Below are 25,710 nucleotides of genomic sequence, written 5' to 3' on the forward strand. Positions count from 1 at the left end.
TGTTTTAACAGCTAAAGGCCTCAGAGGGTTTGGTTTGATTTTCTTCCCAAAAACTAGATAGCGACAAACAGCTTCATGGTACAGCATTACATTTTCTTGATCCATGAGGTCGTTGTGTACACTGACAGAAGATTGAATTTGTGTTGTTTAATCTAACATTAAATGCATTTTAAAACCCTGAAGATTTATATTGGTAAAAAGGATCCCTAAATCTATCACATATATTTTTGGAGTTAAAAACTTTGTAGGGAGGTAATGAAATACCTGAGTTATTTCAATTAACCATAAATTGGTGTTTATTTTGAATAAGTCTATCCAGAAAAATAATAAAAATAATAATTTATTTTGTGCACAGTCACAACATTTTCTTTTTTTCTGACATATTGCTTTTATGCATGCTTCTCAGTGTAGCACTACATGCACACACAAAAAGAGAGAAAGAGCAAAATAGTAAATGGGAGGAAATAAATTCTCTTCGTATAGACATCAGCTTTCTTCCAACTTCAGTGTGTTGGTTTTTGATCACGACCTGTTACTGGGGCAACACAGACCTATTCACAGACTTGGAACTGTCATGCATTAACCTCTGGTGCAGAGGGGATTGCAAGAATGGTGGAGAAGAAAGGGGTGGGGAGCAGGAGAGACAGTTAATTACAGAATGCAAATTACGTTGTCAGAAGAGCCATTCAAAAAAGAGTCTGCTCCTGCCTTTCAGCTCCTCCCCTTTGGTGCAGATTTAATAAGTGACTCTTTCAGACAGTCCTGCCTGTGGCTTTCAGAAACAACTGGAAATAATCTCAGAATGATGAACAGAATCGGATTGCCTCTTCCAGGCGTTGACAACCTAATTCATGCAAAATAGGGAGCTATGGGTAAAGCCATGGGCATGGGGCTATCTTCTTACAAGGGGGTGAACAACATCTACCCCTGGGCTTCTCTGAAATTTCTATCCCTCTTACTCTCTTTTTCTCCATAGCTCACTCTTTCTAACTTTAACTTCTCTCCATTTTTCCCACATAGTTTTTTAGCCCTTGAAAATGTTCCCCCTAGTAATCCTATAATTTTATTATTGAGTGGCAATCCCACTGCTTCATTTATAGACAGACATAAATCAGTTTCAACATACTGAATAATAACAATGTTGGAAATGAATTATTGAATACTCGGATGGCAGCTATACTGTAAATGTAAGGGCGGCTCTGAACAACGCATCTAATGTCATCTCAATGACTGGCTCATTACTTCGGTTAGCATTTGAAATAGTTTCTTTGATCAATAGCAAGGGGTTCACATACTTTTTTCCACTATGCAATATTAATGTTTTTCACTGTATCACAGATCTGTTTAAAACATGTCAGATGTTTTGTTCTGTCCATTTCAGAATTGTTGAAGAGAGAACACTTTCCGTCACCTACTAAAACTATTAACATTACTGAAACTGATGTTGAAGTGAAAGTGCTGTTTACTTTTCTTTTTTGCCACAGCATTGGAGAAAAAAAAATTGTGTAGTCAGTTTCCCCTGACAAAGCACACTATATCATAAGCTTGAGAGCTCTATTGTCAATGCATGCATGTCAAGTGTAGCTCTGACATTCATTTGAATACAATCATCTTCACTGAGATTTCAGTCAGAGGCAACAGCTGTTTTACAGCAATGTTAAATAGTGTATTTACATCTCGCTTTTACTCAGGGCAAAGTGTTATTCGGCGGTTAAAGTGGATATGGATCCCTGTGTTTCACACACTTTTCCTCTGAAGTGAAATCAATAGAGTTACATGAGCACCAAGCTCCAAACACCACTCATTGTGGATCCACGCAATAGCCACACAGACTTCAGTATGTGCTATGAAAGCTCGCAAGACTTTAAAAAAAAAAAGAGATTGCGGCTTAAAGAGAAAGGGAATTCCAATTACCCCCGTTTGCTGTCAACCATCATAAACCCATGTTATCTTAATTGTACAAGACAGGATGTTTTTAAATAAAAGCGAATCAAATAGATCAACACATTTATTAGAAACCCATGCAGGCACATATGAATTTGTAATTACTTATGCTAATACCCTAGTGATAGGGGGAGGACATTGAGAAGAGACACAGTTTGACAGAGGTGGTAAAGATGGATGGATGGATGGATGGATGAAAGGATGGATGGATGGATGGATGGATGGATGGATGGATGGATGGATGAAAGGATGAAAGGATGGCTGGATTGATGGATGGATGGATGAAAGGATGGATGGATGGATAAATGAAAGGATGGATGAATGGATAGAAAATGTGAATGGTAGCCTATCACTCAAAAAAAAAAAAATCTGCCATTGTTTAATCACCCTTCATGTCACTATAAGCCTGTATTTAATAAAAAAAAAAAGCAAATGAGAACTGATACTCTCGATGACAAAAAGCACCAAAAAAGTCAATATTCCAAGTCTTTTGAAGACTTAAGTTGACATTGTGTGACACGCAAACTGAAATTTAAGTCTTTGTCATATGATCTAGCACTCTTTGGCCCATTATGAGAGTTCACAAGGATTTCCCAGTCTTGAACGAACCATTCTTTTGAATCAGATTTTTTCACGATACATATTGTTTCAAAGTAGCTTTACAGGAGGTTCATGTTTCAGCATCACAAGAGTAAGAGTAATTTGTTACTATTGTTATGACAAGTGACTGTCAAAGTACTGTTCGTGTGGCAGAAATATATTAGTAAATAGAGTTAGTAAATAGTATCTAAACACAATTAATAGAACACAACTAAGACAGTGATAACATGCTGTGATCATAATGTAGGGTACATTTGTCACTTTGTATATTTATTCATAGCTGGCATCATCTAAGGTCCTCACTGGGGCTGGTGTCATCCCTTTAATACATAGCCAGTCAGTTGATCAATTGATTTCATTCCAACAAACTAGCCTGAGTGGGCCTATTTGCGGTTTTGGCCACTTGTGTTGATAATAAATCTCTGGTAAAACATGCATTTCTACACACTTTATAAGTGTCCCATTGGGCAATCAAAGTTCTACACACACTTGGGCCATATAGGAAAAACGTCATGTAAGTAGACATTTAGTCAAGTTCAAAGATTGACAGCAATTGTTCACAAATTGGACTGATTCATTCTCAAGTCAGTTGATTTGTTATGAATAGCATCTTACATTTCTGACTCTTTTACCACAGAAAACTATTGGACAGCTTCAGAAAACATAATAATATATAGCCAATAAATCGTATAACAGTTTTATGGTGATTTATGTCCTTAGGACAGCTTGACAGCCCATCACCTCATTCACTTTAATTTATACTAAAAGTTTCAGCCAGAATATCCAAAAAAAACACAACAACAACAACAACAACAACAACAAAAAAATTTGCAAATTGCACAGAAGAAAGAAAGGTGAGTGAAATGACTGAATTTGGATTTCCAGGTAACACTCTGGCCTGTCTCTGCATTGCCCCTCTAGAGAACCCGAGCCATTAAGGTAGTAATTACTGTTATCTGCCACTTGTTTTATTAACACGTGTCCTCAAAGAATGGAGTTCAAGCCCAGTTTGATAGGTCTGCAGGAAGAAATAATTATTTTGAGGAAAGCTCTTGTTATGCCATATAAAGAGGGCTTTACGTGGAAACACCCATACAGACCCTCACAATGAATGAGGCATTTGGTTAATGGAAGGATAGAAGCTTTTAAACAGCACCAGAAGATGGAGAAGATATGTGGGCAAGAAAAAAGGGGAGAGGGAGATGATTTTGGGAAGAAGTTTTAAGTGCAGACAGAGAGTTTTAAAAAAGGATCCACAAATGAAAAGAAAGGCGGGGGGAGGGGGGGGGGGACATACTGGTCCTTGTCTGTGCCAATAGCTAGTAATTACACGCCAATCATCCACCCTGGGGACAGCATGGGAATTAACTAAGCAGAGAAATTGAAGGAAAAATTCAATTAAAAATTGAATTAATACATGTTCTTTGGCTTTCCATACTGGTGTGAGTGGTTTTGAGGGATTCGGACAGAATGAAATCCTTTACCTGTGAAACACATTTGGTTCAGTTTTGTGCGTACGTGTGTGTGTGTGTGTGTGTGTGTGTGAACAAACATTTAAAAATACATCTTGAAGATAAACAATTTTTAAAACCGTGATAATCAGAATTCTTAATTTGCTTTTATCGATATGCTGTTGCCTTAACAAAATCTCTACATAATTGTATATTAGGCCATGCTGAAGTCTATAAAAGACAAACAATTAATAAATAAAATGAAAAATTAACTTTTATATCTCTCCAGGAGATCAAGGCATATTTATGCTTGACATATTAAAATTAATTATTATACATTTTAAAGTGTTATTGTCAACAAAAATTATTTGCAATTTTAGTCAGTAAAATTGACTGAAATGGTTGAATATGACATGACTTGAATATGAAATGTTTTGCATTAAAGGACATTTTTGTTAAAAGACAAAGACTGTGACTAAAAGCAAACCTAAAAGTACTGTAAAAATTAGCATTATGTGATGAAAAAGTGAGTCAGATTAGCCTGGTGTAATAGGCACTTCAGTTACCTGCTATGAGTGAACAGTTAAAAAATAAAAATAAAATATGTATTTGATGGCAGCAAGGGCAAGCTTTTCCACTGAAAGGCATTATTAACCACCTAATTGGCCGATAATTAAAGCATTGTTTGTTTGGCACTTTCGTTGTGTGCTAATACTGACCCTGTTCAATGATTAATGGCTCCATAATTTACATTTTACAAGTCTAATTATTTCCCCTCCACCTTCATTATTGCTGCCATGTTAATGGCGTGCTTCCTCAAAGGAAAGGTAGGTCCAGACTCATTTGGCATCCAGTGCTGTTTCTGCATGTCCTTAATAAAGGCAACTTTACTGTTGACCAAAATCATCTCACCTAATCATCCACATTATTGTAGAATGTCCTCTTATTGTTGAATATGATTCATCGGGCTGATGGGGGTCAAACAGCAGGAAATGGTGTAAGAAAAAGTCTCGAATACATTCTTTCCAGCACCTTTAACTGTGGACGTAGATTTGTAGATGTAATAACTGCTCTGTCATTCTGCTAATCATGTTCCCCGAGTCTCTGTCGGCCCCCAGCAGCGGCTTGACACAGAAATTAGTTGCTGCTGAATAACTTTTGAGTGTGTATTAAAGCATTTAAAATCAGTGCTGACAGTTTAATCTTGTCATTTGATATATCTCCATTGCAAGAGACTTGAATTGAATAATAAATTTGTGAATTTGTTATTTTTACAAAGAGATATAGTGACAAAAACAGTTTTACTCAATTGTTTGTGTGAGGCTGCATTAAAATACAGTGCAGTAACCAGACGTTTCTGAAAAAAACAAAAAACAAAAAAAAAACATATATACATATTTATATATATATACAAATAAATATATATATATATTTATATATATATACATATATATATACAAATAAAAAGAGGCTCTCTTTAATAGTTGGTGTCTATTTAAATTTAAATTATGTGCAAAGATTATGCAAATAAATATTCTAAATATATACAGCTTTCATATTTAATTCCTCTGAACTACTACACAAATATTTGCATATTTACATAACGTAGCTCCTTCAAATCTGTAAAAGAAGAATAAAAAAGACGTTAACCAACCTTTCAAAAATTAAAATATGGACAGGGTCTATATAACAAATTTGGCTCTGTGGGAATTTAACAATGATGTGTATTTTTAAGTCCTGTTATATCCAGCTCTTCAAAATAATCTTGGTGAAGCTGCCAAATGAGAACATATTATGAACATGTGCCTCAAAATAGAAATATCAATGTCTCTGCTTAATGTCAGGGTTTTCTTTTTTTTTCTTCTTCTTCTTCTTCTTCTTCTTCTTCTTCTTTTCACATTCATGTACTCAGGATCCAGACAAACACAAAGACCACTCTAATGACATGTCTGTCTAGCTTACAGCAAGTCTGCTTCGCCCATGTCAAAGTGCGCTTCACAAGGCCTAAAGGTTTAACAAATCCAGTGATGAATAATTATGTTGTCAAACACATATGAAAGTCAATGGAAGTGAGTTAGGTTCAGGAAAGACAGTAACATTTCTAAATGATTTACCCAATGTGTGTGTGTGTGTGTGTGTGTGTGTGTGTGTGTGTGTCATGTGGACACACACACTCTCATTCTAACAACACCCATTCACTGCAAAGGATCCATTGATGAGCAAATGATGTAATACTGATTTACTCCAAATCTGTGCTGATGAAAAAACAAACTTATCTACATCTTGGATGCCCTGAGGGGAGTACATTTTGCAAATTTTCATTTTCATTTCAATTGTTCCTTTAAACAAAAATACTGAGAATAAAAATGCAAGTTATTCACAGTTCAGTTGGTATTAAAAGCTGACGTCATGTAATAAGTTGGATCCATACAGTAGATAATGGTTTTACCTGCTGATGATGCTGATGATTACATGCACTTGCATAACCAGGGGAAGTACTAAAGGTGAGTAATTTCTGAGATCATTCTTCACTGAAATCGGTTCCAGTGCTCCTGTTGTCTACATAACCTCTGCTTTCATCACTGAGCCGGAGCTCTGAATGGTTCTGTAACATTAATTATGCGATTCCTGCCCTGGGCTGCGCTGCAGGAATATTCTTTTTGTCTGTATTCCTTTCATTTGGCATCTGAACAGATTCTTAATTTCTGATGTACAAGCTGGTGTTCACTCCATTCATCAAGTCACTATGTTCTGTCGTTGCTGTACTGAGAGAGTGGCAGCAATGTTATTTTGCATTGAATCCAGTGATGTGCTGCAGGTATATAGACCTCGGATCGGTTAATTTAACACTGGGGATGAGCTGAACAGGGAACACATGAACGAACTCACATGCAACAGACTGAAGACGATTCCTGTCAACACTAGCTGTTCACACTCTGTAATAGAGTCATCAATGATTTCGAGCAATTAATTAAAGAAAACCCCAGGCTTCAGATCTAATTGGAGTGCAGTGAATGAGTTTTCAAGAGCTACAGCTCTTCAGATGTCATCAATATTTCTGCTTCATTCAACTTGGGGAATAACTAGCACGTAATGTGTTATGTCAGATAAACGTTATTCCAGCTTTGTGAGTAAACATGAAAGAGTGTAGGTTCTGCAGAGGAAATATTGTTTGTGTGTGTGGTTCAATTTGTAAGCAAAGCTCAGCAACTCTTTCATGCACAAGGCTTTTAATGAACAAATGCTGCTCAAATTGTGTTACTTTTCCTGCCTGCAACCATTGTTATGAACAGAATGTTCAATAGAGACAAACGCACCCAAAAAGGTCCTTCTTAAGATACTAAAAGCACTTCATTAACTTGAATTTGCATGACTAACCCTTTTCATGTGTCATCTGATTATCACAAGGCCAACAGACTGTAGACAGTCCATTCCTCACAATTACTTTCCATAAAGCCCCTGAGACATCAGAGGAGGAGTCTCCTCAAGAAATGGCCTTTAAATTGACAAGACTGCTTATTAAAATCACATATAATGATTTCTACAAGAATTGGCAAATGCCTTTCTATGAAAGCTTGTTTCCACCACTGAATAAAAAATAAAAAAGCTTTTACAAAAGTTTACATCTCGCATTTCTGACTCGGAATTGTGAGATATAAACACAATTGTCAGAAAATCTCAGAATTGTGAATTTGACTTTCTTACCTCAAAATTGGACTTACAATTACGAGTTTATATCTCACAATTCTTATATTCTGCATTTTCATCTGTATTATATTACAAACTAATTTGGGCCGAGGCTCTGGAAGTGTTATATTTCTGTTCCTTTCTTACATTTGTGCAGTGATAAAACACCAGAATAAACTTAATTTGAACTGATTTTTACCTCACAAAAAATGCGAGACACCATGCGACCAACACATTAAAACAGCCTCAGTGGAAGTCATGCAACAAGTCAGTTCTTGCGCTTTGTAAACACACTTACCACAGACCAATCAAGTGCGGCAGCCGGGGGGCGGAGTTACCGTCTGAGGCATTTCTTCTTCCATCAGAGTCCTGTTTTCTCTTCCTTCACCAGCACCCCCCATTCTGTTCATGTGTGAAATGAGCAAGGGTCTTATCTCTTAGAAACACAACCACTGAGCCAGAGGAGACACAAGCGAGAAAGAGACAGCACAGGAGGGGTGAGGGCAGAGAGTGAGGGAGAGGGAGCATTTGAGAGTGTTTTTGCCCACGTGGGCTGCACACTAATAGGCCACGTTTGGTATGCCACAGGCCACACGTTTATTTCCAACAGCAAGCAGCAATAACCCAGACGAGTATGAGCTCCATACTGCAGACATGAGCTGAACATACTGAAACATTCAAGCGAAGTCCTGAGTCTTTTTTTTTTTTTCACCACAGCACTGTTTTGTGATCATTTTTGTCCACGAGGTGGTAATTTTAATAATTCAAGGGCTGGAACTAATCGAAAAGGGCATTCTTTTGTGCTTTTAGACTGAAATACATTCAAGGAGTGAGACACAGAGAACTAGAAGAGGGAAAAGCAATAAGGCATCTGTGTGAAAAAGAAAATCGAGTGAACTGCAAGGGTCTCTGAGTGGGACATGGTTTTATTACCACAAATCTTTTCTGCTTCAGCCTCTGCTGTACAGTGATGTCTGTCTACAATGTCTGAGTTGAGAAAATTGCTTCCTTTTCAATGACAAACTCCATTGCTTCTCAGTAAAGGGCTATTAGAGGTGTTGCTACAGAAACAAAAACATATACAAACCCGTGCTGACTTTTGGGGCTAAAAGCTAAAACTATGGTGGGGTTAATAAAATGGCTAAATACAAGGTCAGACTTAATTTGTAAGTGACTTCTAGATTTTATTTTTTTTTTAAAGTCAGGAAACCACTGTCAATGATATTGTGCTTGATCAGAAATCACTTACCTATGCTATGAGTAATTGTCAACGTATGATTTATAGATAAAAAACTTGCAAATTTTATCTGAAAAAAAAGAAGAGAAATATCTGTTTCAAAGTCTAAAAATAATGCCCAGCTTTAATTTGGAGACCATTGTAATGTGACATTTAAAACTTGTTATTCAGACTTAGGCTACTTACGCCACTGACAGACAAGGCTCTATTAATTCTATACAGTGTATTTTTAGATATCTCATTTGAATTTTCTAGATAGCAGTTATCTTTTCCTCCGCAGGTATTCTTAATGCAGGTGTTAGCGCTCAGCCAGCAGACGTCAATGCTAACTTGTTTCTGCGTGGGAGATGCAAACTACTATCGTCATTGCATTAGCATGGCATAAGGGCAGAACACCCACACTGGTTATATGAATACAGAAACAGAAAAAAAAAAACATCTACAGATGGCCCATGAAATGAGAGCACACCATTATTACCATACTAACGTCTCTATTTCTGGAGTAACAAAGGAGGCATTTTTCAAGGGTTCTTTTGGCTCATCCTTGACTCAGTATGCAGTCAGGTGTTGTAATGTCTAAAATACGTCAAGCCTCTGACTCTTTGCGAAGTCTTTCAAAGCGAGTTACTTAATTGTCACATGTAGCATACATCTCAAGGTAATTAAATAAGTGGGGTGGGGGGGTCATTCAGTGATTCATTCAGTGTGGCATAATTATGTTGAAATGCTGTTGAATCTGAAGTCCTTTAAATAAATCCAGTCAATAGAGGAGGCATCAGTGATTCACTGCTGTCACATATTCTGAGAACTAAGAATGCGTTGATACCACGCTTTGTGCTTGCTTTATAAAATGAGTCATATTGTTAAACCAAAAGACTTCATTGAGAGTTATTTTGGACACAACCTAGGCAGTTTGATAGTCTTGATAATTGAGTCTGTCTCCCTCAGTAAACTACTATACAACATTGTGGAACATGTTTGCTCACTAAATGAAGAGGTGCTGCCATCTGATGGTAAACTCCAAGAGTTTCCTGTGTGACAGCTTACTATTGTTGACTGGATTCAGTTAGAAGCATATTACACAAACACACAACAAGAACATAACGATTTTCGATATTCAGGTGAGAAATAATGGCAGATATACTTTTACAATCAAGGAATAAACTGCTTTATGAGTCAACGGATTCATTCTGCATTATTAAAAAGCTAGTTTTTTTTTTATTCACTTTAAAACTGTTTTCACAAGCAAATGCAGAATCACATGAAACTCTTTTTCATCATAACAAAATAGGTTAGCCTACACTACATTTCACTTAAATGAAGATTTCAGTTATTTTAATAACCATTTAATCAAATAATTAATCAACTATAGTAATTTGGTCATTTTCATTTGTTATTTTTGTGTGTTTGTATCAATATCTGAAAGTCTTTATCAGTTTGTACTTTTGAATATACAGTTTGTACAGTATAAAAACCATTACGCCTATGGGATGTCCCCACTTTTCACAAAAACAAACGTGTGTGTGTGTGTGTGTGTGTGTGTTCACTGCTGTGTGTGTGCACTTTGGATGGGTTAAATGCAGAGCACAAATTCTGAGTATGGGTCACCATACTTGGCTGATATGAACATGAGATTTCAAAGTAGATTTTTTTTCTCCTTCCATTTGTTTCCAGGCTAAAATGTTGGATCCTTCAGTATACTATGAGAATTTCATAGTACCGTATATTTCATATAGCTAAAATTCCTTCCATTACCATGGGTGCGTTTTTTGACTTGGTGAAACACCTTACCTTATAATAAAGTTTCTGTGACTCTAATTTAGTTAATCTTAATTAGTTTTCAAAAGAATTGCAATCCTGTGTGCAGTTGTGTGATGGAAAATCATATCTCTTACAGACAAAGATACATTTCATCAAGTGATTCTGCAGACCAGGGAAAATGCCCCTCACATGAGATCTACAGGACTTCTCACACAAAGTAAGTTTTAAGATCCTCTTTCTAGACAGTGATTGGGTCATTTCAGAATTTATCAGGATAAAAAGCAAATATGTGCCAGAATGTGCTTATCAATGATATCCATGTCATTATTTAATTGTTCCAAATGTTTTCAACATTTAGATGTGTTTTTTTTTTCTCCCCAGTAACAGGGGTGAGTATTAAAGGGACACTGGTCTAGACAAATTTCCACTCATACTTGCTGTATCCTTTGGCTCAGTATCCCTTTTAAGGCTTGGTCCTTAAAATTATTTCATTAAAGATTTTATCTCACACATTGGTTGCTCACATTCATAATAGACATGAGAAAAATATCCAAAGAAAAAAAAAAATCTCAATTTGTCCCATTGTGTGTCTCTTTCACCAGTTCTGCGCTCCATGTACTTTTTGCAGTTTGGTCAATTAAAATTTTATTTCGAAATATATATATATATTTTTTTTCAAATAAACACTTTGATAATGATTTTTTTTTTTAGTTACAGTGTGTTTTATTCCAACTATTTTACTAATAATTGTAATTTTGTGTAAAATATTTTCATTTTGTATGTGACACATCTACAGATCTCCCTGACATACCTCAGCGGGCACTAAGTGAACTCACTGCGGCAGACCGATTGGCCATTTATGATCATGTGATCCAAGAAGCCAGTCAGCAGAGTGCAAAGAGAGAATCCAACAATGAGGATCTTTATGTAGATCTTGTTGCAAAGCTTAAAAAATGGTACTTGAATTGCACTTACAGACCACACATTAGCCCTCACTAAAGTGTGTGTTTTAGTCATTGGATTGTTTTAGTCTTGATCAACTATTTGTTTCTGTGCTTGATTTTCAAGGGCCTTTTTTTTACCAAGCGGATGCAATGTGATTTTGATTTATTTATTTTAAATGCTTCAAGTGTAAGCATTTCATATAAATACATTCTCAGGTCAATTTCATTTATTTCATAGTATTCTAAGCAGTAATAAAGTGATAATGTCTTATTATTATATATTGTATTATAATAAAAAATTCTAATTAGACAAACTGAGATAAACCATATATTGTCATAGTTGTGTGTTTATTAGTCACATTGAATTAATGAAAGCAGTTAAATCTTCTGTTTATTCAGCAACCACTATAGGCATTTCCTGGGTTTCTTCTACAAGGTGTATTTGGAGTTTCAGTGGGAGAGCGCCCTCTGGGCTTCGGATGGAGATTTACTGCGGATCACAGAACCGGGATTCACTGAAAGATTCGCATGACAATCGCAGCTTCTGCCTAATTGTGATTTATCACCTTTGCGATTTAATTTTGATTAATTTTGCAGCCCAAATTTTATACATTTTCCAGGCAATGCGGGACATCCATTCTGGAGAACCAGGCAGGATTTGGAAGAAAAAGAAGAAGAAAAAGAAGTCTTGAAATGTGAATATTTAGAGATATTCTGAGTTTGTTCATTCTAGTGTTTTTAGGTGTGTGGATGGTGTGCTACAATACAATTTGACTCAAATGTTAGAAATGTTTGATTATGTGCTTTTCTTGCATTGTTTAACATCCATGCCTTGATTGATTTTTCTTAACATCATCATTCAAAGGATTGGGAATGGTAAGATTTTTTTCAAAGATTTTGAAAGAAGTCTCTTAAAATCACAAATGTTGCATTTATTTGTTTAAAATACAATACAAAAAAAAACAGCGGTAATGCAAAATAATATTACAATTTAAAATAACTTTTGTCTATTTTATTTTATTTTTTTAATGTTTTAATTTGAACTTTCACCAGACATTATTCCAGTCTTCAGTGTCACGGGATCCTTCAGAAATCATTCTAATATGCTAAAAAAAAAAAATTAAATGGTAAATGGACTGCATTTATATAGCGCTTTCAACAGACCACATTGCCATCCAAAGCACTTCACAATTTGCCTCACATTCACCCATTCACCAATTTTTTTGTCAACCTTTAGCAGTTCACTGGATATGTCCATCCCTACTTTCTGTTGCTAAGAGAGAGAAGAACTGACTAAAATTGATTTTGAGAATTCTGTTATACCAATGACACATTTTTTCCAAGGAGGTCAAAAGGTCATAAAGATCACAAAGTCATAGCTTGAATTTCAGGTTTTCTTTAGCCTTCACTGATTATAATAGTGAACCATTTATATTACAGATTTTTCTTTTAAATAAATTATATATAACATTTTATTTAAAGAATGCTGTTGGAGTAAAGAATAGTGACATATCTGATATGACTATTATATTTACAGTGCCTTTTATTCTTCACTACTCTCTGTCCAGTGGAGGAGTGTGTTTGTCTGGGGAAGGCTCAGGTATTTCTCACCCAGCTGAGGAGAGGTGGGAGCCTGGGAGATTCTGGTGAGGGTCCAGGAGCTTTCATCCGTCTCAACACAGGGGGACCGGCATCGCATGCAAGCAGGGAGAATGTTTTGAGGGCCACTGCAGTCCCTCACTGAAAGAGTGCTGCCTGTGTTCTGGAAAAGACCCCCTGACTGCACTTATCCAAGGGCTCCGTTTCAACACAGCGCCTGGAAACCTGACCAGGAGACTGCTGACCATGGGAGCCTCCAGGGTGAAGGTAAGATGCAGGATGGGTAACTAGAATTGACATAGAATTCAGGAGGGAATTATATTTGTTTCATATATGAAAATAAGGAATCAAATAAACTTTATGTTCATGCAGTCGCTTCATGTAAAGTGTTATCAGATTTGTGTTGGTTGCTTTCAAGAATGGTCTTATTACAAATTCACTTCATTTGTGTTTTCATCCATTGAAAAGTTAAACAGTTTGTTGAAATCGTACTTTTAGGCATGGCGTGCTTATTTTTATGTAAGACTGTCAAATAGTAGTAGGCTACCAAATGCATAGTAAAGATATTACCAGCTGCAGAAATAGTTTGACATGTTTTATGTGCCTTTCAAAGAATGTATTGTTTGTTTTATATTACTTAACGTGTGCTGTCAACAACCTTTTATTTTGGTTACTTATCCCTTATAAATCATGTTACATAAAAAAAATAATAATAATTAATAAGCACTTGTAAATAATCTCATATGTGGGTTAAACTTGCCAGATTTTAGTACAATTATAATATACAACAGCCTCTGAGGGTCATTTCCAGATTTGAAGCCGGTGGAGATGATGGAAACGTGTGTATTGCTCATGCTGCACCTCAGTGTCCCAGAGGACCTGTGGGTTGGTGAGGAACCCAATGCTGTGCTGGTTTCAGCCATTAGCTCCACCCCTCAGACTGCCAGGTGGTGGAGAATTCAAAGACATTTGACTGATACACAAGCTGTTTGGTGTTCTTCGTGTTCCCTTGGTCTTTATTTTATTTTGTATTTTTTATTTTCGTTGACTTAAAATAGTCCTGCCGTGTAACAAATACATTTTCATAACAGCGAATGTGAGTTCGTGTGAATTGTTTGTAGCCTACAGTACCATTTAAAAGTTTGGGGTTGATAACATTTTTTGAAAGAAGTGTTTAATGTTCACCAAGGCTGCAGTTATCTGATCAAATATTCATGATATTGTGAAATATGGTTGCAATTTATATAATTTTTTGCTGGTTTAAAAATTTATTCCTGCAATACCAAAGCATAATTTTCATTAAACCTGACTCCAGTCTTCAGTGTCATTTGCCACATGATCCTTTAGAAATCATTTATATATGCTTATTTGGTGTTCTTATTATGACAGTTGAAACCGTAATGCTAATGTTTCCCCATCAATATTCTATGAAATAACAGCATTTTTTGATAGTCTTTTACTTCTTTTTTTCACGTTATAAATGTATTTGTTGTCACTTTTGGTCACTTTCTTTTTTTTAGAGTAGCAGTCTAGTCTAAAATGTGATAGCAGCCTGAGAACTGAAATGCAATGCAGCATTTATATCAGGGGCGTTTCCTTTGACGAGGCAAAGTAGGCAGTATATATATATATATATATATATATATATATATATATATATATATATATATATATATATATATATATATATATATATATATATATATATATATATATATATATATATATATTATCGGACCTCTTGGAACTTGAATTAAATATCCCTGTTCTAAAGCATGCCATTATGGGTAATTGAAAATTAATGTGGGAAAGTCAGAGGAGCCAATGCCTGATATGACTGATTATGTTTGGCTGTGATTGGTTGATGCGAAAAATCCCACCTTTTGTGTTCATGCGCAATTGTCAAATCAATCAGAATCAACAATATAATTGCACTAATGTGAAGATTAATTTAAAAAAGGTGAGTAAACAATTCACACACTTAATTTTAACCACTTTGTGACATCAAAAAAAAATAAAAATAAAATAAAAAAAACCCTTCAAAGGCATGAAAACATGATCTGTGGAAGTTTTTAGTGAGTAATCAGCTTGGTGAAATTTGAAGTAGTGACTAAAAAATATTTACAGCACCGACATAAGATGACTGGTGATCTAAAAAAACAAACAAAAAAAATAGGTAAAAGTTATTTTTTTTTTTTTTTTTTTTTTAAACGAAGAGCTGAACATAAGTTCAAAAATAAAATATATTGTTTAAATTGTTATTGCCTTGAGTTATTTTGGAATAAATGTAGAATGCTTAAAAACACTAACTTGATGAGATTTAACTTGGCTTTAAAAAATAGAAAACTGATTACATTGTTAATGTAATAAAAATAATTTTTAAAAATATGAATGTTTATTTACCAAAAAAACAATTTACTGGGACATTATTTACATTTGATTAAAATAAATAAATAAATAAACATTTCACTTTGATGACTTTGCCTCCTCATTTCAGAACACACCACTGATTAACATGTTCTTAATTGGCTGGCTATTAAAAAAATAATAATAATAATGGAATGTTATACAAAGTGCACAAAAACATAAGCCCACTGTAAATGTCAGTAACCCGCAGAGATGGCAGTTTCATGCCTGTACTTCTCTGGTATTTTTGTAAGGTGATTTCCTCTGGGATTCTCAGCAATGTGCTGCTGTGTTTAATAATAACCACTAGAGGGAAATTTACAAGCTGCAACATTCTAAGCTCCTACTAAAATGCTACTAATTCCTGATCATGTTTATTTGGGTTTGTATAAAAAAAACGTTTTCTCTCAGCCGTTTCCCTGCATTTTTAATAAACCATTCTGTCAACATGGTTTAATTACTATCGTTATGTGGAAAATCAGTTATTTCTCCTATAGTAAAAAAAAAAAAAAAAAAAAGTATAGCCTACATTTTGGTTTCATTGTAGCCAACTGATAAATGGTTTTGAAAATCTAGGCATGGTTGATAAATTGGTATTGATTTAAGTAGGTCATTCAAAGTTGTATTTATTCATATATATATTATATCAGCTAGAACATGTTCCATGACCTCATTAGTGACGCTTGATCTAATCACATGAAGAAGTGTGAAACAGGAACTGGGTTAATTTAAGCCCAGAGTTTTAAAAAGACAACAACATCATATTTAATTACTGCATATTTGTTCCAGCGAGCGAACAAATGAACAAGGAACTGAAATAAAGTAATGATTTCAAATCAACCTTAAAAATCCACTTGTAAATAAGGTGATAGTGGTAAGGGAATCCCCAGTTTAAAGAAGTTTTTGAGAAAACACACCATAAAGGGGAGACCCCTTCCACTGGCCCAGTTGCGAAAAGGACAGCCGTTCACTGTTCTTTATGTAAACAGATAATCCTTATCTCTAATACAATTGTGTGAATTCATTTGCAAGACTGCATTTATATTTTTTTAGAACTTTACCTGAACTGTAATGAATTCCTCTGCTTGTGTTTGATGGAGTTGTTTTGTTCTGATGTCAGGTTTGGGCTGTGTCACTCTGCTCTGTGTTCCTTCTGTGTGTCCTGCCCTCTCAGGCCCAGCATGATTATTCTGGTTTACTATCAGGTGAGACTATCACATCTCCAACATGTTAACATTGTTAGATAATAAAACTTTAAAATGGCCGAGTGACATTTCTTAATTGGACTTTCCCCCTCTCTTTTACAAATCACAGGAGAAGAACACCTGTATGAAGGCTCCTTAGTTGATCGATATGATGAACAATCTGGAAACACTCACAGTGGTAACTGAGATGTCACTGTTAATACTAACCCCCCCCCCCCACCCCCCCAAAAAAAAACAAAAAATAAAACAGATGTTGTTCAGAAGTTGAATATTAACTACTGGTGTCGAAAAAAGTGCTAATTAATATTATATATATATATATATATATATATATATATATATATATATATATATATATATATATATATATATATATATATATATATATATATATATATATATATATATATATATATATATATATATATATATATATATATATATATATATCCATTGGATATTAAGAATTTCAAATGGGGGGAAATAACATTATGAAATGAATGTTTTTCTCAAATATACGTTAGACACAATTATTGTAATCAATTATGTCCTAAATTATCCAGCCATGGCTACCTGTTTCACAGAAATATAAAGAAGAGGGAAAACAAAGCCCAAATGCCCTTAATCATCCAACACAATGACAAAAAACAAAGTATATATTTCTGATGTGCAGCAAAAGATAATTTAGCTTCACAAATTAGTGAAGTGGCTCTAAGAAAAGAGCTAGAGCAGTGAAAATTTCCATTTCCACCATCAGGGCAATGATTAAGGGGTTCCAATAAACATTAAATGTTATGTGTACAATGAAATATACAGCTCTATATTTCATGGGCCTATATTTCTGCTGGAGGTCCTGGACACATGGCATCTTTGACTCTATCATATACCTACAAATAAAAAATCAAAAAGTGACTGATTCTGTTAGAAATCTTATAATGGGCCATGTTTAGATCTTCCAACCATACAATAATAATAAACCTCAAAAACAACACAGAAATGTGTCACTGAGCACAAAACCAAGCTTCTTCTATGGCCATTCCAGTCCTCTGACCTGAACCCTACAGAAAATGAGTGGAGTGAACTGAAGAAACTGGGAATCTAAAGGGTCTGAAGTGATCCTGGATGGAGGAATTGTCGCTGATCTATTGTCAGGTGTTCTCTAACCTCATCAGGCATTATAGGAGAACATTTAGAGCTGTTAAACTGTCAAATGGAGGTTTGAAAAAGTATACGAATAAAAGGGTGCCGTTAATTGTGGCCAATGTGTATTAAAGAAAAACATTTATTTCATAATGATATTTCTCCCCATTTTAAATGACTATTATTCAATGATGGATAAGATTAAGATTAGATTTTTGTGATTTTTTTTTAAATAAAAGATCAAAGAATTAACAATCCAGATTAATTTTCACAGCCTTCTTTGATTATATTTACCAAGGGTGTTGATATTTTTGGCCATGACTATATATCTATCTATCTATCATAACTGGACAGAATTAATCTCAAATAAACTTGAACATTATTTTAGTATTTTATCACTATATTTCATTGATCCCTAATGATACTAAACAAAAGACTGAATTGATTTATACAATGCAAATATAATTGAATTAAAAAGTAAAATAAGATTTAAAAAAAAAACATTTATTTGTGAAAAGATTCACACATTTCTACATAGATTTTTCTCTATTTAAATCATAACATAACATACATTTGACTTTTATTTTAGCTTGCAACACCATACAACACCTTTTTTATATTATATTATATTATATTATATTATATTATATTATATTATATTATATTATATTATATTATATTATATTATATTATATTATATTATATTATATTATATTATATTATATTATATTATATTATATTATATTTCTTATGTTTGTTTTTACCTTAAATATATAAGTACACTCAGTCAGGATCAGTGGGCATCTCAGTGTTTTTTAACATCTCAGTGTTTTTCTCTTGTTATTTTTTAAATCTGCTTCCTCAGTCGAGTACCCTCCAGAGTCCAAACACGGCAGTGAAGACGAGCACTCAGCATCTGGCTTTGACCCCTATGTTCCTGCAGCCACTGTGGTCACTATGATCACTGAGGAAACTTACCCATATGCCACAGTCGGGGAGTCTTTTGATTATGCTAAAGAAGAGAAAACCTTGATAACACAGGTCCCATATGGAGGAGATGCTGGGCTGGGATTGGAAGGACCCACTGAATGTGACTGTGAAGCAGGAGAGCCCGGATTTGGAGGCTTCGCTGGACCCAAGGTTGATTATTGCCATGCCTTTGAATAATGTAAAGCTTGATTTCTTTTAAAGTGCATTGCATTATTCAGTTTGGTTATTACATTTTATGTTTGTTCATAGGGTTCTAAGGGTCTTCAAGGGAAACAGGGTTTTCCTGGGGTTCAAGGAAGGGAGGTAAGAGCAAAACACAATTTTCAATGTTAATGGTATTAAATAGCCAATGCAAAAGTTCACAAGATCAAAATGCCTGTTACTTTTTTAGGGTTACAAAGGAACCAAAGGAGTGAGAGGAAGAGGAGGAGACACTGGCCCTGAGGTGAGTGACAGGAAACACTCGTAAAACTTGAGCATCCTGTTCAGACTACCAGTACTTTTCTTGTTCACCTTAGCCTGCCTTCTGTTTAGGGCGACTCTGGGCCTGATGGAGAGGATGGTGCATCTGGTTTCTATGGTGCAATTGTGAGTCAAGAATATATAGGAAACTTTACTATTACCTATATATTTTTTTGTTTAATAGCTGGTTCCCGGAAAAGGCTTATATGGAGTTTTCTTACTCTTCTTCATAGGGGCTTCCCGGGTTACCAGGGGACCCTGGAGAAACTGGCCAACCTGGATTAAAGGTGATGGTCTCAAAAAAAAGTTATGAGTGATAAGTGTAGATCTTGGTTTACTATCAGAGCTATATGATGTTATTTTATATGTGTATAATGATCTAGAATTATGTTCAATGCAATTTAACATTAGACATTATGGCTTGCATTTGTTTGTGTCATGCAGGGTGATTTCGGAATAGAAGGCCCGCATGGAGGAGTGGGTCTCTCTGGAAAGACTGTGAGCAAAATAGCATCTTCAGTTACACATATCACCAGCTGCGTTTCCTCTCCACATTACTTTGAATGTTTTTCATTCCAATTTCAATCATGATCACATAAACATCTGAGATGTTCTAGATCCCATATTAGAATTGAAAGAAATATCTGTGCAGTCATGATTCAACTCCTCTATTTATCATATAATAAGGTAATATTTATCTGACTGACTACAGGGTCCTGTTGGCCCAAAAGGTAAACCTGGAAAACCAGGCGGTAAAGGTATTAAGGTAAGTTGCTTTACTCTACAAATGTTTACAGTTGTTGTGTGGTGTACTTGCTGAAATGTAATGACCAGAAGGTGAAGGCTTTAATTCTTACTTTATTTCTTTATTTTGATGCTGATATCATCTACCAATTAGAGTGCAGATGTCAACATTGAGCCCTTGAGCAAGTTACTTAACCCAGTGTTTGCTACAAGGGGATGGTCCCTTCAATAACTTTTGCTACATGACTATTTAATAAACACTTATTTTGATATGACATTCTCTAAAAAAAATAGATATAAAATATCTGCATACATATCTGACTTCCCCATTCTGATTAAATGTCAGTGTCACAAGTTTCATTTCCCATTGGCATGTGTCAGGGAGTTTTTCTTTTAGTTTTTTCTGCTTTTTCTACTATTTCTTGTAATTAATATATCATCTGTAGAAATATGTGGGTAGTGGTAGTTGATATGACCTTACAAGTGAAGACAGCAGTGACCTGCAGTCTGATAATACATGTGATTTTATGAACCGAGATTATTTGCATCGTTAATTTAATATTTTGAAGACTTTGGGTAACTGAACACCCCTTTGACTTTCATAAACTGAAAGTAATAATAATAATAATAATAATAACTATGGAAGTCAGTTTGGTTTGGTAGAAGAAAGAAATTTATATAGGTTTACAACTTGAAGGTGCATAATAATGACAGAATGTAATGACAGAAGTGAATTGCAAATGAGCTGAAAGTGAAAACCCCACACCAGTTACAGCATTTTCTGTACAGCAAAAAAATATCCTAAATATTTATATTTAATGGGAATGGAAGTCCATCTTAATTGTCACTTCTTATGTCACTAACATTCCCAGTTGAGTCTTGATTTGTCCAGACTTGTCTTGAAACTTAAAAATGAGTTTAAAAAGTACTGAGAAATTTCCCCATCTCTCAAAAGGGCTCCACTGGCAAAACAGGAAAACAAGGTCCTGAAGGACGACAGGGACAAAAGGTTGTCACCAAGACTTACAGACATTACTAATTATTAATCTTTATTACATCTACTGCTGTTGACGTTTTCACTTTGCATAATCAGGGTCAGACAGGAGCACCCGGATTCTCAGGAGACCATGGAGAACAGGGTTACTTGGTAATAACATCACTCAGAAGATTTCTATTCCTCTTTCCCATATTGTACCCTCAGGAAAATCCCTGTAGAAATCTCACTATTTTTTTTTTTGGCCTGTCATGCTATCAGGGTTATCCAGGAGTTCCAGGAGACCGTGGGGTGATGGGACCAAAGGTCTGTTCTCATAAAATCACTTGTTGTTATGAGTAACTAAAATTGAGAGATTGGCACAGTGGATCCCCTTTCCTCATAATGTTCTACAAACACATAATAAACACATAAGAATTTACATATTTCCAACTAAAAGTTTTGCCTTGAATTAGAACTTGGTGACTAACGGGTGACTAAGTTTTGGAAGGCAAATTTCTCTTTCTATCATCATCTTCAGGGTGCTAAAGGTACAAGTGGCTTGCCGGGGAGTGATGGGGATCCGGGAGAGGATGTGAGTGGCAAGCTGTTTTTGATGCATGTATCATTATTCAAAAAATAAATAAATAAATAAATAAAATTAATGAAGTACTTTGTTTCAAAAAGAAAGTTGTATATATATTTTCAGGGTCCTCTGGGTGTTCCTGGACTTGTAGGGGTGCCTGGGCCTTTTGGACCTAAGGTAAGAGAAAATACAGGAAAATACAATTTTGGCCTTCCTACTTTAATATGTCATGTTTAACTCAGTTTCTTACTTACTTTCCTTTTTTGGGGGAATTTACTATCAGTCTCCAAGTGAAAACTGTTTCAAAGTAATTGTTTCTTCAAAATTTTCTAAAAGTTTTCCCTCTTTCCCTCTTCCTCTTTTTTTGCAGGGTTTGAAAGGTGATCGTGGTGTGAGGGGGCGACCTGGGAGAGTAGGAACTGTGGTAAGCTATGAATTCGGCCCTTTAGGGGGTTATTACACTTCCCTATCATTTCCAATATGCGTGACACACTTGTGATACAGTGTGAAGACAAACAAAGTTGATCAGTTGACCGACGTGTGACTTCTTTTCTAGATCAACAACAGCCATATTTGTTAGGTTGGAAATCACCAGAAATCTATCCACCAGTAGCCTACTAACTGTATTTTGTAACGTTATCCCAGAGGGAAATTTCTCTATATGTTGGGAATTTACCAGACTGTACACGAGCCAAGACTGAAAGTGAAACTACAACTTCTATTTTTAGCTACGGCGGTTTCACTGCATTTGACACACAGTATTTCCTTAAACAGCCACGTAGTTGTTTACTTCTCAGATCAACCAGATTTTTCCTTCATTTTCCGCCTATTAAATAAAATGAGACTGTACTGAGATAGCATAAACATGTAGTTTATAGTCTAAACTATAAAAGGCGACATAAAAGATTACTCATTTATATGTGACAAACACATCAATTATAAACTGTAAACATACTGTAAGATTTCCAATATCAAGAACATCTACTTGACTTTTTTTTTTTGTTGTTGTTGTTTTTAAAACAGGTGTGAGGTTTTCCTTTTTTCTTTTTTTTTTTGTAGGGTCCACAAGGAGAAAGTGGGGATGCAGGTGTTCCAGGGAAACCTGGACCAAAAGGCTTGTCTGGGCCAACAGTATGCAACTGATTTCAGTTTCTGAATAATTAATCGATCAATTGATCAAATGCTCTGTTTTATTGTTTGTTGATTTTAATTGATGAATTAATCAAATGCTTAGTTTCGCTGTTTGTTGATTTTCAAGTCTAATAGATGACACAATTAAAATGACACTTAAAATGAACAGCAATTATTTTATTTATTACTTTTTTTTTTAATCTAAAATGATTATCAAATGTTCTGCTCTACAGGGTGCCAAAGGGGAAACAGGATCAGATGGTGAAAAGGTAACATCAAAAGCATATCATATCAGTATAATATTAGCCACAAACATTACATAAAATTATGCTATCACCATTAAAACCATTTTGAATTGTTTTTATTGATTTTTTTTTTTTCATTACTCTCTTAGGGGGCAGTAGGACGTAAAGGAGGGAAGGGTGCTAAAGGGGATAAGGTATGGCAGCTAGAATCTGAACTTGCCATTACAGTTTCTCTTCCTCTTTCCATTACACTAGTCATTGTTTTATTTTAACCACAATTGCATCATCATTTCACTTCACAGGGAGACGCCGGATCCCGTGGTGACAAAGGGCAGGTTGGTCGTGACTGTTAAGGTCAAACAATATTTTTACGTCAGACCAGTCAACCGTGGCGCAGTCGTAGTCCACAAGCTCATGACGTCCAACTTGAAAGTTCAAAACAACACCATTTATTTGAAATAGGTTTTTTTTATTATTATTATTTAAACAATTTAAAGTCATCAAGATCACCTTTGATCAATGTAACATAGTAACAAGTATAACAATTAAACAAAATAATAATAAACAAATAGTGGAACCAGGTTTAATTCTGTAACTGTTGTTCATCACTTTAACTAATTAGGCATAAACTAGGTTTTTCTAATGTGATGTAGCGTGGGGTGAAGGGCCGTTTCGGTCTTGATGGGCTTCCTGGTCCTATTGGATCTCCAGGTCTTCCAGGTCCCAGAGGAGATGAAGGCCCTAGAGGAGACCAGGGAGGGAAAGGACAGAGTGGGCCGAAAGGAGAGCTAGGTGAACCTGTGCGTATCATCATCATCATCGATTTTTGAGTATATGGGAGTCTCAATGGCCCGAATGCAGATAAATATTGATTTCTGTCCTAAAATATATTGGTGCAACTAACTGCAGGGTCCAGGACTGACAGACGAGCAGATATTGCAGCTGTGTCAAGGTGTGGTGACCACTCAGATCTCCCAGTATGCTTCATCTATACGTGCCAAATGCGTACAGGGCTGTCCAATCAACAACCGTACCCTCATCGGACCCCCAGGAGTCACAGGACCCCTTGGAAGTCCAGGAAAACCAGTGAGCTGATATATGAAGTTGCAACAAAACTGACATATAACAACTCATACTTTTTTTTAAAACAACACTGCATTTCATTCAGGGTAAAGCAGGAAAGGCAGGTGCTAAAGGAGAAAGAGGCCCTCAAGGCATGAAAGGTTTAGAGGGCCAGAGGGGAGATCCAGGGGACAGAGGTACTGCACTGGCGTTACTGTTAAAAGTGTTTTTATTAAAAGGTATTGTCCAGCCAAAATTTAAAATGTAGTCATCACTTCTGCTGGTCATTCCAAACCTGCATGAGTTACTTTTTCTGTGGAACACACAAAAATATATATATATATATATATATTTTGAAGAATATGTTGGTAACCGAACAGTTGTAGATCCCAGACTTCCATAGTATGTACAACAAATACTATAGAAGTCAGCTGGACTGAAACTATTTGGTTACCAACATTTTTCAAAATATCTTCTTTTGTGTCCCACGGAGGAAAGTGATATAGGTTTGAAATGACACGAGTGTGAGAACATGGCAGAATTTTCATTTTTAGGTGGACTATCCCTTTAACAAAAAAAAGAAAAACAAAGAGTTGATGCATACAAATGAGCTCTCTGTGTTTTTCTAAAGGTGCTAAAGGTCTAAAAGGAAAGAGGGGTGAACCTGGAAAAGGTCTACCAGGGCATGATGGTCACCAAGGTCTCAGAGGTGGGATCACTTTATGTCATCTATTTCAATAATTGTGGATTATATGTAGTTAACTCTGGCTTATTTCTCCATAAAGGACTGCCAGGCCATGCAGCAGAGCCAAAAGATGGAATTGATGGGCCACGAGGACCCCGTGGGTTTCCCGGGCCTGTGGGTCAACCTGGTATAGCTGGCGATGCAGGAATACCTGGCATCTGCGAGGCACGAGACTGCAGCATTCATGCACCTGTAGTGCGCAAAGAGATGGGATTGGTTAAAGGCCCTCTCAGCCAGGCCTGACAATAGGGACAAGTGTGAGTGACCCCGGGACAGGAGATAATCTCAAGCAGAGGCCATGAAAATAGAAGATATAACTGCAGCCAAGAACTGGAGATCAAGTCTCTTCAGATGTTTACCAATTTGAAGTCCAAAAATGAAACCAGCACTTTTGGTTTCATTCATCAGCAGTGTTTTGGTTATTATAAATAAAGTACAGACATGTAAATAATTTTGTAAAGCATCTTAAATATACATACTGTGTTCTGAATATCAAGCTTTTTTTCTTGATTCATCAGGCTGAATTAAAGATAGTTTTTTTTGTAAATTTCTTCTGTGTTTCATGAATATAGTGTAACCACATTTTATGATCATTCAGGGCACCATACCTTTTTAAATAACTATAAAATGTACTTTAAAAAATGGTCCTTTATTGTATATATATATATATATATATATATATATATATATATATATAAGGACCAAATAGATTTTTGACCAAAAAAAATTATTCATGTCAATAAACATGTAATCATTTATAGTGTACAAGAAAAGGCACAGTTTAAAAGTAAAAAAAAT

The 25,710-nt window shown here is 35.4% G+C and overlaps 1 protein-coding gene across 1 annotated transcript; it reads left to right on the forward strand.

Annotated features, from left to right (window-relative positions):
• The first annotated feature begins 13,249 nt into the window (after positions 1 to 13,249).
• On the forward strand, positions 13,250 to 25,459 carry LOC113059209 (collagen alpha-1(I) chain-like). The gene is made up of 25 exons (XM_026227544.1): positions 13,250 to 13,490; positions 16,750 to 16,834; positions 16,944 to 17,012; positions 18,840 to 19,114; positions 19,214 to 19,267; positions 19,356 to 19,409; positions 19,499 to 19,552; positions 19,660 to 19,713; positions 19,871 to 19,924; positions 20,139 to 20,192; positions 21,126 to 21,179; positions 21,264 to 21,317; positions 21,426 to 21,470; positions 21,685 to 21,738; positions 21,853 to 21,906; positions 22,100 to 22,153; positions 22,789 to 22,860; positions 23,094 to 23,129; positions 23,255 to 23,299; positions 23,408 to 23,440; positions 23,759 to 23,905; positions 24,015 to 24,191; positions 24,274 to 24,364; positions 24,799 to 24,876; positions 24,953 to 25,459. The coding sequence occupies exons 1-25, from the start codon at positions 13,470 to 13,472 to the stop codon at positions 25,153 to 25,155; spliced, it is 1,971 nt and encodes a 656-aa protein (XP_026083329.1). The 5' UTR covers positions 13,250 to 13,469; the 3' UTR covers positions 25,156 to 25,459.
• The last annotated feature ends 251 nt before the right edge of the window (positions 25,460 to 25,710 follow it).

The sequence above is a fragment of the Carassius auratus genome, chromosome 41, assembly GCF_003368295.1.
Source record: "Carassius auratus strain Wakin chromosome 41, ASM336829v1, whole genome shotgun sequence".
Classification (NCBI taxonomy): domain Eukaryota; kingdom Metazoa; phylum Chordata; class Actinopteri; order Cypriniformes; family Cyprinidae; genus Carassius; species Carassius auratus.